General features: G+C 41.6%; 1 protein-coding gene across 7 annotated transcripts in view; it reads right to left on the minus strand.

The window, feature by feature from the left end:
- The window catches only part of LMBR1 (limb development membrane protein 1), a 120,795-nt gene that overhangs the window by 7,783 nt on the left and 96,579 nt on the right, over window positions 1-16,433 (minus strand). For 4 of the 7 annotated variants that reach the window (XM_028132550.2, XM_028132538.2, XM_028132541.2 and 1 more), the window contains 3 exons: window positions 16,289-16,362; window positions 15,962-16,052; window positions 14,307-14,373 (listed from right to left, as the gene is read on the minus strand). The exons of 1 other annotated variant lie outside the window; for it this stretch is intronic. In XM_028132550.2, the coding sequence (XP_027988351.1) occupies window positions 14,307-14,373; window positions 15,962-16,052; window positions 16,289-16,362 (232 nt within the window). The remainder of the gene's footprint in view (window positions 1-14,306; window positions 14,374-15,961; window positions 16,053-16,288; window positions 16,363-16,433) is intronic. 2 more of the 7 variants (XM_028132544.2, XM_028132545.2) reach the window with 2 other exon arrangements.

Consider the following 16,433-nt stretch of genomic DNA (forward strand, 5'->3'; position numbering starts at 1 on the left):
ACTGGAGTCCGTGTTGATGAAAACACCTTGGTGGCTGTGGTGACTGGCAGTGGCTGCAGCAGTGGGGTGATGGGGCTGGTGCCTTCCCCTGATCAGCCCGGTTGCCTCCCACAAAGGGAGGCCAGACTGCCCCGTGGGGAGTGAGCCTAAGCCATCAATAGGACATCCCCTGAGGGTTCCCAGTATGTGAGAGGGGGGCAGGTTGGGCTGAGGGACCCCCAACCCCAGTGCATGAATTTCATGCACCAGGTCCCTAGTCTATATAATAAAAGCCTAAGCAATCATTACAGTGGAACGACCAGTAGCTATGATGTGCACTGACCACCAGGGGCAGAAGCTCAACACAGGAGCTGCCCCCTGGTGGTCAGTGCGCCCCCACAGGGAGAGTGCTGCTCAGCCAGAAGCCGAGCTCACAGCTGGCAAGCACAGCAGCGATGGCAAGAGCCTCTCCCACCTCCGCAGCAGCATTAAGGAGCAATGAGCTGAGCAGTAAAGAGCAGCGAGCAGGCGGGCGATAAGGAGCAAGAAGTCCTGGATTGCGAGAGGGATGTCTATCTGCTGGCTTAGGCCCGCTCCACACGAGAGGGAACAGGCCAGGTTGAGGGACTCCCCCCCTCGCCGCCCAGTGCATGAATTTCATGCACTGGGCCTCTAGTGCGTTTTATAACGTATACAAGTAAAATGTATGATAAAGTAGCACAAAAGCTGACAGGAAAAAATGGAACAACACAGGTTTGAACTGTGTGGGCCCACTTATATGCAGACTTTTTTAAATAAACACCTGTACTGTTTTTTATCCCAGTTGGAAATCTGAGAGCTGGCTGTATGAATTGATCTATACCTTTTTATATATGGGACTTAAGCATCTGCTGATTTTGGTACCTGGTGGGGGGGAGGGGTCAAAAGTTATATGTGGATTTTTGACTGTGCAGTAGTTTGGCACCCATAGCCCCTATGTTCTTCAAGGGTCAATCGTGCATTGGTATAAGGTTCTTATACCAACTATAACCTGAAGGTAGACTGTGGTAAGTTTAAAATGTATACTACAGATTAAGGACTTGGGACAAGCAGCTAGCTGACAGAAGAAGCTTTGCCTACCCTCCTATCCTAGCCTTCTTTTAAATTATCACTGCCAATAATCTGCAGTTCCATCCATGCTGTTGCAAAGGAAAAACTTCCTGAATAATCAACAGAAGACTCACAGGAGAGAACCCTGATGCCTGAGGACTGAAAGTGGAGATGGCATAGAGACTGGTAGGAGGGGCAGAGGTGCGAAAGGGCTGGCCAGGCGCCCACAGACAGCAGCTGAGTCCCGGAGAGATATCTCAGCTGTGGGGGGTTGCTGCTGAGAACTCTGGGACCTAATGCCCAAGCTGGGCTCCCCAACAGAGAGCACCAAACTAAGGTGGATACCCACATAACATCAGGCTGTGAAAAGCAGTGGGGTGCTGTCTTCCAGGGAGAGAGCTGGAAATTCAGGCACCCTCTTAAAGGGCCAACACACAAAATTCCCTGTGGAGCCACTCACCTTGTGCTACAGCAGAGGGAGGGTGAAGTGGACTGGAGCTATGTGAGCAGAACCCAGGACTGGGGACTCGGGGGGTGGAGCTCAGAAGGCAGACACCCCAAGTTTCCTGTGCTGAGTCATTCCCTCATGCAGTGGAGGACATATTTCCAACACAGACATCTGCCCTGCCTGGGGGGAAAGACATTGACACACCCTATTGGAAAACACCTTGCCCTGAGCCACTTCAGGGACTAAAAATAACAACTAGCTTCCAGGCAGAAGCAACTGCCCTACCCTGTTGGAAAAAAAGTCTTGCCACACCTGAGGACAATTGCCTGGGGCAATTCAAATCTGAATCCTATCAGTCTGTAGGCAGAGGCGGTCTCTGGAAGCTTTGAGTCTTTGCCTGATCTAATCAGTCAGAAACAGCATTTAACACTGCCCTAAACAAGAGATTGAGAGGCATAAAGCAAGTACATCAAACTCGCAGCCCGAGGTCCGCATGCGGCCCACAACGAATATTTTTGTGGCCCAGCCAATATAACAGTATGTAAGAAACATTTTAATAAAAATTTCATAACTTAATTTTTACAATATCCTGTTACACATAATCTATATATATAAAAGCCAAGCACCCGAACGGTGGAATGACCAGAACGACTGGCGGCTATGACGCACATTGCAGTGACCAACCAGCCCAATAGGGGCCGGGGCCAGCCAGTCAACCACCCAAGGCCCCTCCACCCTGCCAGTCCCGCCCCTGACCATCTCCCCCCCCCAAACACTGAAGTGTGACCTTCAGTGATTCTAAGTAAACACTCTCCAGCCTTCATAGACCAGGAACCTGAATGACAAGTGATCAGGAGGAAAACTGCTCACAGTCTGGACTGTCAGTCAGGTGTCCAGGAGAGGTGCCCAGCACAACCTCCATCTTCCCTGCCCTCTGAATGCCTCCTCACCACACCCTGATGCAGTCAGGTGTCCAGGAGAGGCGCCCAGCACAACCTCCATCTTCCTGCATTCTCTCTCCACTGCTTCCTACCAAAGAGGGCAGCCACGTCACACCACGGCCTCTCTCTTGAGGGTTTGTCAGCAGGGAACTAAATCACATTACCTGTCTAGGGAGATGCTTAGAAACGGAAGCTGTAAGTGTCCCTGATACTAAAGCATCTTTGAAGCTTCAACTCATCCAAAAGCCAACAGCAAACTTCTATACACCCTGCAAAGATCTTTGACAGTAATAACACCCCCCCTCACTGGCCCAGCTCCCATTCGGCACCCCCACCACCCCGATCCGGGGCGGGCAGCCGGACGCCACCCGTGCACGAATTCATTTCATATACCGGGCCTCTAGTTATTAATAATGAACTACTATGCTCGCTAATGACTATTATAATTATGTTGCATTCATTTCCCTTACATGCCTTACGCGCAGGTGCACCATTTCTCTCCACTAACACCAGCAGTGAATATTTTAGCAGCCGATTGCCATGTCATTAGTCTTGTACTGACTCGTTTGGTGTGCGCAACAGGAAATAGTTCACTTTTGGAGAACAAGAAAAATAGGTTTATTTGTGTTATGCTTATTAATTTGTGCAGTTATTCAGTGTCTGGTAAGTTAGTGTTCAAGAAAAAATATAAATTTTTATTAAAGTGTTTTATTATTTTATGTTAATGATGACTCATTTATTTCAGCCCTTTGTATTCAGCATGTCTCTATCTAAATAAACCTATGTATCCATAAAAATTGAAGCTTTTGTTTTTTTTGCGGCCCACATAAACTTAAACCTTGTTTATTTGGCCCATGTTAGCCTTTGAGTTTGACATGCTTGGCATAGAAGATCTACCTAATACATAGTCACAAACCCAGACAGACAGCCAAAATAAAGAGACAAAAAAAACAAACCCTAAATGAAAGAATAAGAGAATTCTCTAGAAGAAGAGATAAATGAAGCAGAGATGAGAAATTTATCTGAAACAGAGTTCAGAGTAATGATGGAAAAGATGCCCACCAGCATGAAAAAAGTATAGTAACCATGAAAAAAGAACAGTCTGAGATAAAGAATGACATAACACAAATGAACACATTGGAAGGAATACACAGCAGATTAGGGGATGCTGAGGATTGAATCAGAAAATTAGAAGACAGGGTAGAAAAAAAATCAATCAGAAAACCAAAAAGAAAAAAAAACAATTAAAAAACAGGAGAACAGCTTAAGGGAACTGTGGGAAACATAACATTAGAATAGTAGGTGTGCCAGAAGAGGCAGAAAGGGAGAAAGAGATACAGAACATGTTTGAAGAAATGATGGCAGAAAACTTCCCTAACCTGGTAAAGGAAAAAGTCACACAAGTTCAGGGGGCACAGAGAACCCCAAGCAAGAACAACCCAAACAGGCCCACACTCAGACACATCATAATTAAAATGCCAAAAATTAAAGACAAAGAGAGAATCTTAAAGGCAGCAAGAGAAAAGCAAACTGTTACCTACAAAGGAGCTCCCATAAGGCTGACACCTGATTTCTCATCAGAAACTCTACAGGCCAGAAGGGAATGGGATGAAGTACTCAAGGTAATGGAAAGCAAGGATCTGAGACCAAGGCTATATACTATATCCAGCAAGGCTATCATTCAAAATAGACGGTCAAATAAAGAGCTTCCCAGAGCAAAAAAAAAAAAAAAGGCTTGCACTGGCATTACAAGAAATGCTAAAGGGACTGCTATAATGAGAAGAAACAGAGAGAAACCTAGCCATACAGAATTAAAATGGCAATGAATAAGTACCTATCAGTAATAACCCTAAATGTTACTGGATTAAATGCTCCAATCAAAAGGCATAGGGTAGCTAAATGAATATAAAAACATGACCCAACTATATGCTGTCCACAAGAGACCCACCTCAGAACAAGAAGACACACACAGGATGAGAGTAAAAGGGATTAAAAAGTCTTTCCATGCAAATGGCAAAGAAAAGAAAGCTGGAGTGGCAATACTCATATCCAACAAAATAGACTTCAAAATGAAGGCCATCACAAGAGACAACAAAGGTCACTACATAATACTAAAAGGATTAATTCAATAAGAGGATATAACCCTGGTAAACATACACTGAGTGGCCAGATTATTATGATCTCTGAACACATAATAATCTGGCCACTTAGTGTATATCCTATATAATAAAAGCCTAATATGCAAATTGTCCCCTCGACCAGGAGTTCAACCAGCAGGCAGGCCGGCCAACCGCCCATGTCCCCTCCCCCTGGCCAGGCTGGCCGGAACCCACCCATGCACGAATTCATGCACTGGAGCCTCTAATATAAATATATATACACTGAGTGGCCAGATTATTATGCATTCAGAGATCATAATAATCTGGCCACTCAGTGTATATGCACCCAATACAGAAGGACCCATATATGTGTGAGTGTGTGAGTGTGTGTGTGTGTGTGTATAAATATATTTTTATTGATTTCAGAGAGGAAGGGAGAGGGATAGAAACATCAATGATGAGAGAGAATCATTGATTGGCTGCCTCCTGCACGCCCCCTACTGGGGGGTTGAGCCTGCAACCCCAGCATGTGCCCTTGGCCAGAATCGAACCTGGGACCCTTTAATCCACAGGCCGAAGCTCTATCCACTGAGCCAAACCAGCTAGGGCGGGACCTAAATATATTTTAAATAACTTCTAGAGACCTTTATCAGTGAGATCGACAATACAGTTATAGTAGGGGACTTTAACACCCCACTGACTTCACTGGATAGATAGATCTTCCAGACAAAAACTTAACAAGGAAACAGTGACTCTAAAGGACACACTGGATCAGATGGATGTAACTGACATTTATAGAACATTTCACCCCAAAGCTGCAGGATATACATTCTTCTTAAGTGCACATGGATCATTCACAAAGATAAACCACATGTTAGGACACAAAACAAGTCTCTACAAGTTCAAGAAGACTGAAATCCTAATCAAGCATTTTCTCAGATCACAGTGGAATAAAGTTAGAAATCAACTACAGTAAAAACACCCAAAAACATTTAAAAACATGGAGGCGAAATAGCATGTTATTAAACAATGAATGGGTTACTTCACAGAAACAAAGGAAAATGAACACACAACAACCCAAAATCTCTGGAACACAGCAAAAGCAGTCCTGAGAGGGAAGTTCATATACAAACTTATCATAGCACTACAGACCTACGTCAAAAAACAAGAAAAATCAACAATAAACTATTTAAACCTACAACTTAAAGAATTAGAAAGAGAACAACAAGAAAAGCCCAGAGTAAGTAGAAGGAAGGAAATAATAAAGATTAGAGCAGAAATAAATGACAAAGAGGCTAAAAAAAAATACAAAAAAATCAATGAAACCAAGAACTAGTTTTTTGAAAGGATAAACAAAATTGATAAACCATTAGCCAGACTCATCAAGAAACAAAGAGAAAGGACCCAAGTAAATAAAATCACAAACAAAAATGGAGAAGTAACCACTGACACCACAGAAATACAAAAGATTTTAAGAAAATACTATGAACAACTATATGCCAACAACCTGGACAATGTAGATGACATGGAAAAATTCCTAGAAAAATACAATCTCCCAAAACTGAATCAGGAGGAATCAGAAAACCTGAATAGGCCAATAACAACTGATGAAATAGAAGCAATAATTAAAACAAAAACAAAAAAAAAAACGCCTGGCAAACAAAAGCCCAGATCCAGATGGCTTCACAGGAGAGTTTTACCAAACATTCAAAGAGGAACTAACACCTATACCCCTCAAACTATTTCAGAAAATCCAAGAGGAAGGAACAGTTTCAAACTCATTATATGAGGCCAGCATTATCCTAATTCCAAAACCAGATTAAGACACTACAAAAAGGAAGAATTACAGGACAATATCCCTGATGAACATAGATGCTAAAATCCTCAATAACCTATTAGTGAATCACATCCAACAATATATTAAAAAGATCATACACCATGACCAAGTGGGATGTATTCCAGGGATGCAAGACTGGTATAATATTTGCAAATCAATAAACGTGATACATCACATAAACAAATTGAAAGACAAAAATCACATGATCACATCGATAGATGCAGAAAAAGCATTCGACAAAATCTAATATCCATTTTTGATAAAAACTCTCAGCAAAGTGGGAAGAAAGGGAGCATATCTCAACACGATAAAGACCATAGATGACAAACCTACACCCAACATCATACTCAATGGGCAAAAACTAACAGCATTTCCCCTAAGAACAGGAACAAGATAGGGATGTCCGTTTTCACCTCTCTATTCAACACAGTACAGGAAATTCTAACCACAGTGATCAGACAAGAAGAAACAAAAGGCATCCAAACTGGAAAGGAGAAGGTAAAACTCTCACTATTCACAGATGACATGATATTATAGATAGAAAACCCTAAAGACTCCAACAAAAAACTACTAGATTTAATAAATGAACTTGGCAATGTAGCAGTATACAAAATCGACACCGAAAAATCGATGGTTTTTTTTTATACACCAATAATAAATTATCACAAAGAGAAGCTAAACAAACAATCCCATTGCAACAACAACAACAAAAAATTAAGATACTTAGGAATAAACTTAACCAAGGAGGCAAAAGACCTATACTCAGAAAACTACAGGGCATTGAAAAAAGAGATAGAAGCCAAAACCGGTTTGGCTCAGTGGATAGAGCGTCGGCCTGCGGACTGGAGGGTCCCAGGTTCGATTCCAGTCAAGGGCATGTACCGTGGTTGCGAGCACATCCCCGGTGAGGGGTGTGCAGGAGGCAGCTGGTCGATGTTTCTCTCTCATCGATGTTTCTGGCTCTCTATCCCTCTCCTTTCCTCTCTGTGAAAAATGAATAAAATATATTTTTAAAAAAAGAAAAGAAAAAAGAGATAGAAGAAGATATAAACAAGTGGAAGAATATACTGCGTACATAGATTGGTAGAATCAACATTATTAAAATGTCCATACTACCCAAGGCACTCTACAGATTCAATGCACTCCCTATTAAAATACCAATGGCATATTTCACAGATCTAGGACAAATACTCCAAAAATTTATATGGAATCAAAAAAGACCCCGAATAGCTGCAGAAATTTTGAGAAATAAAAACAAAATTGGAGGAATCACAATACCAGATTTCAAATTATACTACAAAACCACCGTAATCAAAACAGCCTGGTACTGGCACAAGAACAGGTATCGATCAATGGAACAGAACAGAGAACCCCAAAATTGACCCAAGCCATTTCACTTAATTAACATTTAACAAAGGAGGCAAGAGCATACAATGGAGTCAAGAGAGTCTCTTCAATAAATGGTGCTGAAAAAATTGGACAGATACATGCAAAAAAATGAAACTACGCTACCAACTTACACCATACACAAGAATAAACTCAAAATGGATAAAGTCGTCAAACCATAAAAATCCTAGAAGAAACCATACGCAGCAAAATCTCAGACACCTCTCATAGTAATATGTTTACCGATACATCTCCTCAGGCAAAGGAAACTAAGAAGGAAATAAATGGGACCACATCAAAATAAAAAGCTGCTGCACAGCAAAAGAAACCTTCAACAAAATGAAAAGAGAACCCACACTATGGGAGAACATATTTGGCAATGATACATCTAATAAAGGGTTAATATCCAAAATATATAAGGAACTCATACACCTTAACAAAAGGAAGACAAACAATCTAATAAAAAAAAATTGGCAAAGGACCTAAATAAACATTTCTCCAAAGAGGACATACAGATGCCAAGAGACATGACAAAATGCTCAAAGTCACTGATCATCAGAGAGATGCAAATTGAAACGACAATGAGGTATCACCTCACACCTGTCAGAATGGCTACCATCAACAAATGACAAGTGCTGGCAAAGATGTGGAGAAAAGAGAACGCAGACTGGTGCAGACACTGTGGAGGGAATGCAGACTGGTGCAGACACTGTGGAGAACAGTATGAAGTTTCCTCAAAAAGATAAATATGGAACTCCCATTTGACCCAGTGACCCCACTTCTAGGAATATATCCTAAAAAACCCAATATACCAATCAGAAAGAATGTATGCAATTTACAATAGCTAAGATCTGGAAACTGCCCACGGGCCCATCAGTAGATGAGTGGATAAGAAAGCTGTGGTACATTTATACCATGGAATACTATGCAGCAGTAAAAAAGAAGAATCTCTTACCCTTTGAGACAGCATGGAGGGACTTGGGGAGTATCACGCTACGTGAAATAAGTCAGTCAGAGAAAGACAAGTATCACATGATCTCACTCATATGTGGAATCCAAGTAACAAAATAAACTGATGAACAGAGTGGATCCAAAGACATGGAAGCATGGAACAGAGTGTGGAATCTCAGAGGGAAGGCAGTAGAGCGTGGGTGGGTGTGAGGTAATCAACCAAAGACCTTGTATGCATATATGCATGGCCCTTGGACACAGATAATAGGGTGCTGAAAGCCTGGGGCAGGGATGGGGGGTGGCAGGGACGGGCTGGAGGGGGGGCAATAAGGGGCATGCAGGAGGCGCCCAATCAATGATTCTCATCACTGACATTTCTATATCTCCCTCTCTCTTCCTCTCTTTCTCTCTCTCTCTCTCCCTCAAATCAATCAATTTTTTGAAGAAAAAAATAATTATAACAACCATATCCAAATTCAAAGACAAAGGTTGAGAGATTGGACTAAATAGCAAGACCCAGCTATATATTATTGACAGAAGAAAACCGAACTATTTAAATACAAAGACACCAACAGGTTGAATGTATAAGAATAGAAAAAATTATACAATGTTAACCCTAATTAAAAAACGATAAAAAGGCTATATTAATGTCTCACAAAGTAGATTTCAGAGCAGAGCAGAGAATATTGCCAGGGATAAAGAATGTCACCATCATTATCATAATTATAAAAGAGTCAATTCATCAAAAGGACATAACAATCCTAAATCCTATATAATAAAAGGCTAATATGCAAATTGTCCCCTCGACCAGGAATTCAACTGAGAGTTCAACCAGGAGTTCGACAGGGGGTGGGGAGCCCCTCTGCCCGGCCAGCCCAGCCCAATCGGCCCCAATCGGGGCAGGCGGCTGGACCTCACCCATGCACAAATTCGTGCACTGGGCCTCTAGTATTTATATAATAATACCAGAGCTTCAAAACAGATGAAACAAAAACTAACAGAGGTATAGAAAGAAATAAACAAATCCGCAATTATTAGATTTCAGAACCCTTCCTCAATAACTGATAAAACAAGTAGCTAGAAAATCAGCAAGGACACCGAAATTGTGTGACATATCAACCAAACTGACCTGACATTCACAGGACACTATCCAGTTAGTATCAGAACACATCTTCTTTTCATGTGTACATAGAACACAGACCATGTTCTGGTCCATAAAGCAAGTCTGACACTAACATAGAAACAAAAGCTGCACCTAAAGTTGTTAGCAGTGGAAGTGCGTTCACCGTCCTGCCTGCTCCCACCACCGCTGCTCACCAGTCTCAGGGCTGACAGTACGCAGTGTCTTGTTATATTCTCAGCCAGGTTAGCACTCTTGATTCTTAGTACAAATTAGTCCCTCACTATAGTTCACAGTCTAGTTTTAATTTTTAACATTCTAAAACTGTATCTTAAGGCTTCTTCCAGCAAAATGATCCTAACTGGATTTATTTTCATATGAAAAATATTTTATAACAAACTAAAAGTTAAGGTATTTGGTTGTGTGTCAACAGATGGCTAAGTTATTTGGATAATGTGTGGCCTTGACATTTTCTTGGGCAAGACTGTGAGCCCTGAAACTAAGACAATGTCAGAACATGACAAGGTGCCGGGAATGAGGGCGTGCAGCGTGAGCCTTGGTTACTTTCCAAACTCTTAGACATTTGACTCAGAATACTTCTCTTTATTAAAAATCCTAACTAGATATACAAACTGATTGTTCAGACATGAGGACATTAGTAATCAATCAGAAGTTCATCAGTACCCTTGCTGGTTTGGCTCAGTGGATAGAGTGTCGGCCTGAGGACTGAAGGATCCCAGGTTTGATTCTGGTCAAGGGCACATGCCCAGGTTGCGGGCTCGATCCCCAGTAGGGGGTATACAGGATGCAACCAATCATTGATTCTCTCTCATCATTGATGTTTCTCTCTCTCTCTCCCTTCTTCTCTGAAATCAATACAATTTTTTAAAAAGTTCATCAGTACCACTCATTTATTATTTTCTACAAAATAACTGACCATGACTGAATCATATACACATTTTTTTGCTGAGAAATTTTCAATATGAGGTTTGAAATTATTTCTATATCAAAGTTATAATTAGGGGTATATATGTTAACTTATACTTCTATTTCACACTGAGAACTGGAGAGGGAAAGAAGGCCCAGGGTAAAAATGAGGAGTATATTTACAAAACCCCGAAAGAAAACCTCTCCGAAAAGGACAGAAATGAAACAGGATTCCTTCATCAAAGAACAAAAGTGAATAGTGCACTTGCTCTACTGCAGGATGAGAAATACGGGCACAGAACACAAATAACCAGCTGGTTCAAAGGGTACAAGTTTCTGTGTTCATACCACAAGCATATTTTTTAAATCTGCACTTGGATCCTGCATCACTAATAAGTCCAAGAACCTCAGAATGAAGAAAATAATTTTAAAACAGAAATTAGTAGAAGTACTACAAGGTCTTTTGGTTACAGTTGAGAAAAATTTTCTGGTTAAAGGAGATTTCAAATAAATAATGCAAAAAAAAGTCAATCCTTCCGTTGTTTCTTGATTAAGCATAATAAAGAACATGTCAGCCCGGCTGGTGTGGCTCAGTGGTTGAGCGTCGACCCATGAATTAGGAGGTCATGGTTAGATTCCCAGTCAGGGCACATGCTGGGGTTGCAGGCTCGATCCCCAGTAGGAGGCATGCAGGAGGCAGCGGATCAAGGATTCTCTCTCATCATTGATGATTTCTCTCTCTCTCTCTCTCTCTCTCTCTCTCTCTCTCTCTCTCTCTCTCTCCCTCTCCCCCTTCCTCTCTGAAATCAATAAAATATATATATTTTCAATAAAATATATATATATTTCCTCTCTGAAATCAAATAAATATATGTATTTATACTTACTCCTTTTAAGCATATATATATATGCTTAAAAAAGAACATGTCAGCAACCAGACAAAATCTGTTCTTACAAAATGCTCTGCTACCTTTAAAATATTTTATTATAGAAAACTCTGGCATCCATAGGTCATTTATTAGGCCTGATCCAGTTCTAATTTCACCTGTCAACCATCTCCTCTAATCACCTTGAGCGTCCTTTGTTTACTAAATATCTGGACACCAAGTCCCCCAGATGTTGGATTCTTCAAACCTGAAGTCTGACCACGCAGCCAGCCATGTTTGCTCACCAGCTCCTGGAGTGTCACTACTCACTTGCAAAGGGTTTAAAGAGTTCAAATAAACAATGTTAAGCACCGAAGTTTTGTGTTTCCTATAAGTAACAAAACTATCATCTATATTAATTATATTTGACTGAAAATACAAGGTCAAAATTTTTCTCACAGACCTTGTGGCAAGTGATATGCTTATAACATCTACTTAGTGGTCATTTTAAATTAGCATAATTAGCACTAATTTTCAATTAGTGCAGTTTTCCATATTCAAATGTAAGAAGCTGTTTCAAAGGAATTTTTAAATAAAAGTGTCATGTCACACCAGACATGTACGTCTAAAGCTACAGTTTATGCCTAACAGGCAGCAACAGTAGCAGTTGGCAAATTTAAAAGAAAAAACCTCCCAGAACACCAATTAATTTTTTATACAGGATTCAATATATTTTCAATTTATAATCATCACTTAAAACTATTAAACTAAGAGAAGAGCTGCACGTAATGGAGGTGACGAGGCGCCTTGGTACTTCGCTTCTGTTTAACTGCGCGTGGCGGGCTGCCGCGGGCTGCGTTCCTGGGGTCAGGCTCTCCCTGCGGGAGGCATGAGACAGAGGAGACGCCACAGCCTGGAATCCGTGCTTAAGCACACCCTCTATTCTGGTCTGATAAGCTTCTCAGCCAGTAAATCAAAGTCCCGTTATACAGTAGGATAATAGTCGTGACAATTCCCTATATTTTATCTTCTTAAAATCAAAGACTCACTTCTAAAGAGTTAACAGAGGAATTACAAAGTAACTCCCAAGTTTGCATTTCCCATAATACTAAATAAAGCTTATTCTTTTTGTCTAGAAATTTGCTTTTTTAACGCTGTGAAAAGCCTCTATGAATCTGTTCAGTGCACTTACTCCTTTTCATCTATTCAGTGCCACTGGCATAACAGGTAGTGCGTGCGTGCTGTGCCGGGCGGAGCACGTGACCACTGCGCCTAATGCACGCCATTAATCCTGTTTGGACAGCTGGGTCCAGGCATTTGTTAGCTGCCTTTTAATTGTTCCATCTTTCCTTTTCTCCTTTTTATTTATCTCTATGGCAAACTACTCAGGAATTTAATGTGTTGATCTTCAAAAAAGCAAATTTTGCCATTAATTTGTTTTCTTTGTATTAAAACTATACTCAGCATGTAATTTTCTTTCGTAAATAAGCATATACTAGTACTGCTATGAACAATTTTAAATAACAGAGCACAGCAGTTTTCACAAGTGACCAAATGGTAGGGTAGCTGTAATGTCACAGAATTATTTGTTGAACTGTCATGATACATATGACATTTAGCTACAAATCAAGTAATGAAAGTGCATATTTTTGGCATTTTCAAGATTAGCACACCATAAGCAGATGTCAAAACAATAACAAGCCCTGTAAGCAAACACAAAAGGGTGAGGAGTGAGCGAGCTCTGTGTCAGTCTGTGGAGAGTGGTCCCTCTCCATTCATCAGAGATTTCACTCCTTATTAAAACACGAAATTCCTGTGAGAATTAGAGACGAGGATATGCCTGCTTTCTGGCATTGCCCGCATCCTGATGGGTGCGTCTTGAATAAATGATGATGTGATATATGAGCTGAAACAAAAGCAGCTCGGACTTGTCATTTTTGTTGTGAGCAAGTTGCTGAGGTTGAACGATGGGATGTTTCCTAATCGCTGGCGAACACTCTCAGGTCAAACCCTAAGTCTAGAAAGCGGACCTCCTCCTGAACACTGAGCAACATTCAGCCCAGGCCTGAGCCCCGAGTCCGCAGGGCTTACAGGGGAGGGGCCACAGGAAGACTTCCCAGCCACTAGAACAATGTGGGGCGCTTTGCTTTTAGAGAATCAAAATCCTGTGAACAGGAAAACTTGGTGAATGACAGGCACGTGAGATCCTTACACTAAGGACTGCCCTTTAAGTCCCGGTGGTTTTCCGAGACCTCGCTGCCTTTATGCCCACTTCATGGCACAAAGCAGCTTAAAATAAGGCTGACAGATTTTCAATTTTTTAAAACACAATTATGTTTTAAAACATTTCATATTAAGAAAAATTAGTTTAATATTTTCTAATCATTAAGCATTTTTTAAAATAAAAATCCGTTTCCTTACTAGAGACTCAAAAGCTTAACTAGTCAGTGAACAAAAAAGTCCACTGTTTTGAGAAGACATATTACTAGGATTTAAAAAAGTAAGTGGCCTTCATTTGATAAAAGCGCTTTCTGGGGTAGCCCTAAATAATGAAGTACAGGGGTAAAAGTGTAAAGCAGGGGGTAGTGGTGTATCTCGAAGGATGATCTTTAGAAACTGGATTTAAGGAGTGGAGTGGAGTGGAACATCCCTCTTGGACTCACCCAGGGTTCTGGACATCACAGGCAGAGCGGAGCTCAGGACCAGGAGCGACACGCAGTTCCCAATGATCTGCCAGGAGACACGAGAGCAGCGGGTGGTCACGCAACGGGATGATAAATGGAACCCATCACCTCTGGGATGCTGTTCACTCCAGGTGTCTACTGTACCTTGCTAACTTCTTAATCACACTCTTCACTATAGAATTTAAAAATAGGAAGAAATTGCCTATAGACAGTTAACGTCCTATCTGTAAGTTCTAGAAAATCTTGGTAGTGCGTGGCACAAATATAAAGCTACAGAACACTTAAGTTACTTTACACCTCAGACAATGCATTTTAGATCATTGATTGATGCTGCCAATTTCAAAACGGCTTGCTTGTCAAGTAAAAAAGAATTAATGCCTAGCCCGGCCAGCCTGGCCCAGTGGTTGAGCATCAACCTAGGAACCTGGAGGTCATGTGATTCCCGGTCAGGGCACATACCCTGGTTATGGGCTCAATCCCCAGTGTGGGGTATATAGGGGCCAGGAATCAATGATTCTGTCTCATCATTGATGTTTCAATTTTTCTCTCCCTCTCCCTTCCTCTCTGAAATCAATAAGAATATATTTTTTAAATAATTAATGCATTTAATATCTCTGTTTTTAAAGCCAACTACTGCTCACAATTTATATAAGGTCTACTTCTAATATGTTGATATAACATTTTAATATCAAAAAGCTCAAAATCCAAAACACATACATTCTAGTCATTCATTTTCAATGTACCCTATGCTTACCTATAATAATAAAAGCGTAATATGCTAATTAGACCAGATGTCCTTCCGGATGACCTTCTGGACAAAGCCAGGGTTTCGAGGGAAGCCCGGGTCCCGGGTGCCAGAAGGAAGCTGGTGCCAGCAGCCAGGGAAAGGAAGGCCTGCTCTTGCACAAATTTCGTGCATCGGGCCTCTAGTTCTTTCATAATAAATAAGAGCTGGAAACGCTGATTAGACCTGTGATCACTTAAGCTCAGAGTCTCAGAAACTCACAGTGTGTTAGATACATCGATAGATGAATAGGAAATAAGTTCCCTCTTAAAACAGGTCAACAATATGGAAATTTAGTAAAATTAAAGAAGCCCGCAGCTCCTGTAGTTGCCCCTCATTTCAGCCGGTGGGAACATTTTACAGAGCAGCAGCCATTGTGCCACAGCCTGTGCCATTCCGAAGCCAAGGACATATTGTAGGAAGTCAAATCTGCCTCAGATTGCAAAATGTTTCTGAATAGGCCTCTTCCGTCTTGCTTTAATTATTCAAATTTGAAACACTTTGTCTCCACTACTTGTAGCAACAGAGGTTCTTCAGATCTCAAAGAGCTCCCTGAAGTGCAGTCAGCACAGCCCAAGTGACTCATTAGCGGAGCATTTTCTTTGGAGGAAAAGCGTCTTTTCAGAGCCTCTGTGCCAGCTAACAAGCTCGGCTCCCCCGCATTTACAAGTGAATGGACGCCGTCCAAGCCGCACAGGGCACACTGGCAGCTCCCGCCGGAGCCTTCCTGTTTGTTTGCGCAATTTACAAACGCCTCTGTGCAGAGGAAGCGCAGGGCGAGGACTGAGTGAAGCACTCGGTTGGCTTGCAAGGCAAAGGGGAGGCACAGTCGCCTGAGACTGCAGCTTACCTTTGTCATGGTCGTGTCATCCTTCTTGGGAATAAAGTCTCCAAAAAAGCGGAGGCTATAGAAACCGACGACAGAGGACACCATCAGATAGCTGTGAGAGTCAAGGAAAACACCTCCAAAGAATGTGCGCTGCCTTCGCTCTCAGTAGTCTCCACGTCTGAGGGCCCAAAGGAAACTCCAAACAAAACCAAAAGCCACTTGGAGTGAGAGCCTGGGGAAGAATGTCTTGTTTTCCTCCGGGGCCAGTGTCTTAGTGAATTACCACTGTCCCGGAAAACTGGACAGAAAGCCTGTTAACAGACAGAGCTCCAGTGAAAGAAAGGATACAAAATCAAAATGATTTCAAGTGCCGCTCCCACAAAACCAAAAGCAGAGAGCGAGGCATTTCCTATCCCAGGCCCCTGGGGGGGAAAAACACTTTTCAGAATTCAATGACACTATTATATTTGGTTTCCCTAAAACTGTTGTTTCA

This window comes from Eptesicus fuscus, chromosome 14 (genome assembly GCF_027574615.1).
Source record: "Eptesicus fuscus isolate TK198812 chromosome 14, DD_ASM_mEF_20220401, whole genome shotgun sequence".
NCBI classification, from domain to species: domain Eukaryota; kingdom Metazoa; phylum Chordata; class Mammalia; order Chiroptera; family Vespertilionidae; genus Eptesicus; species Eptesicus fuscus.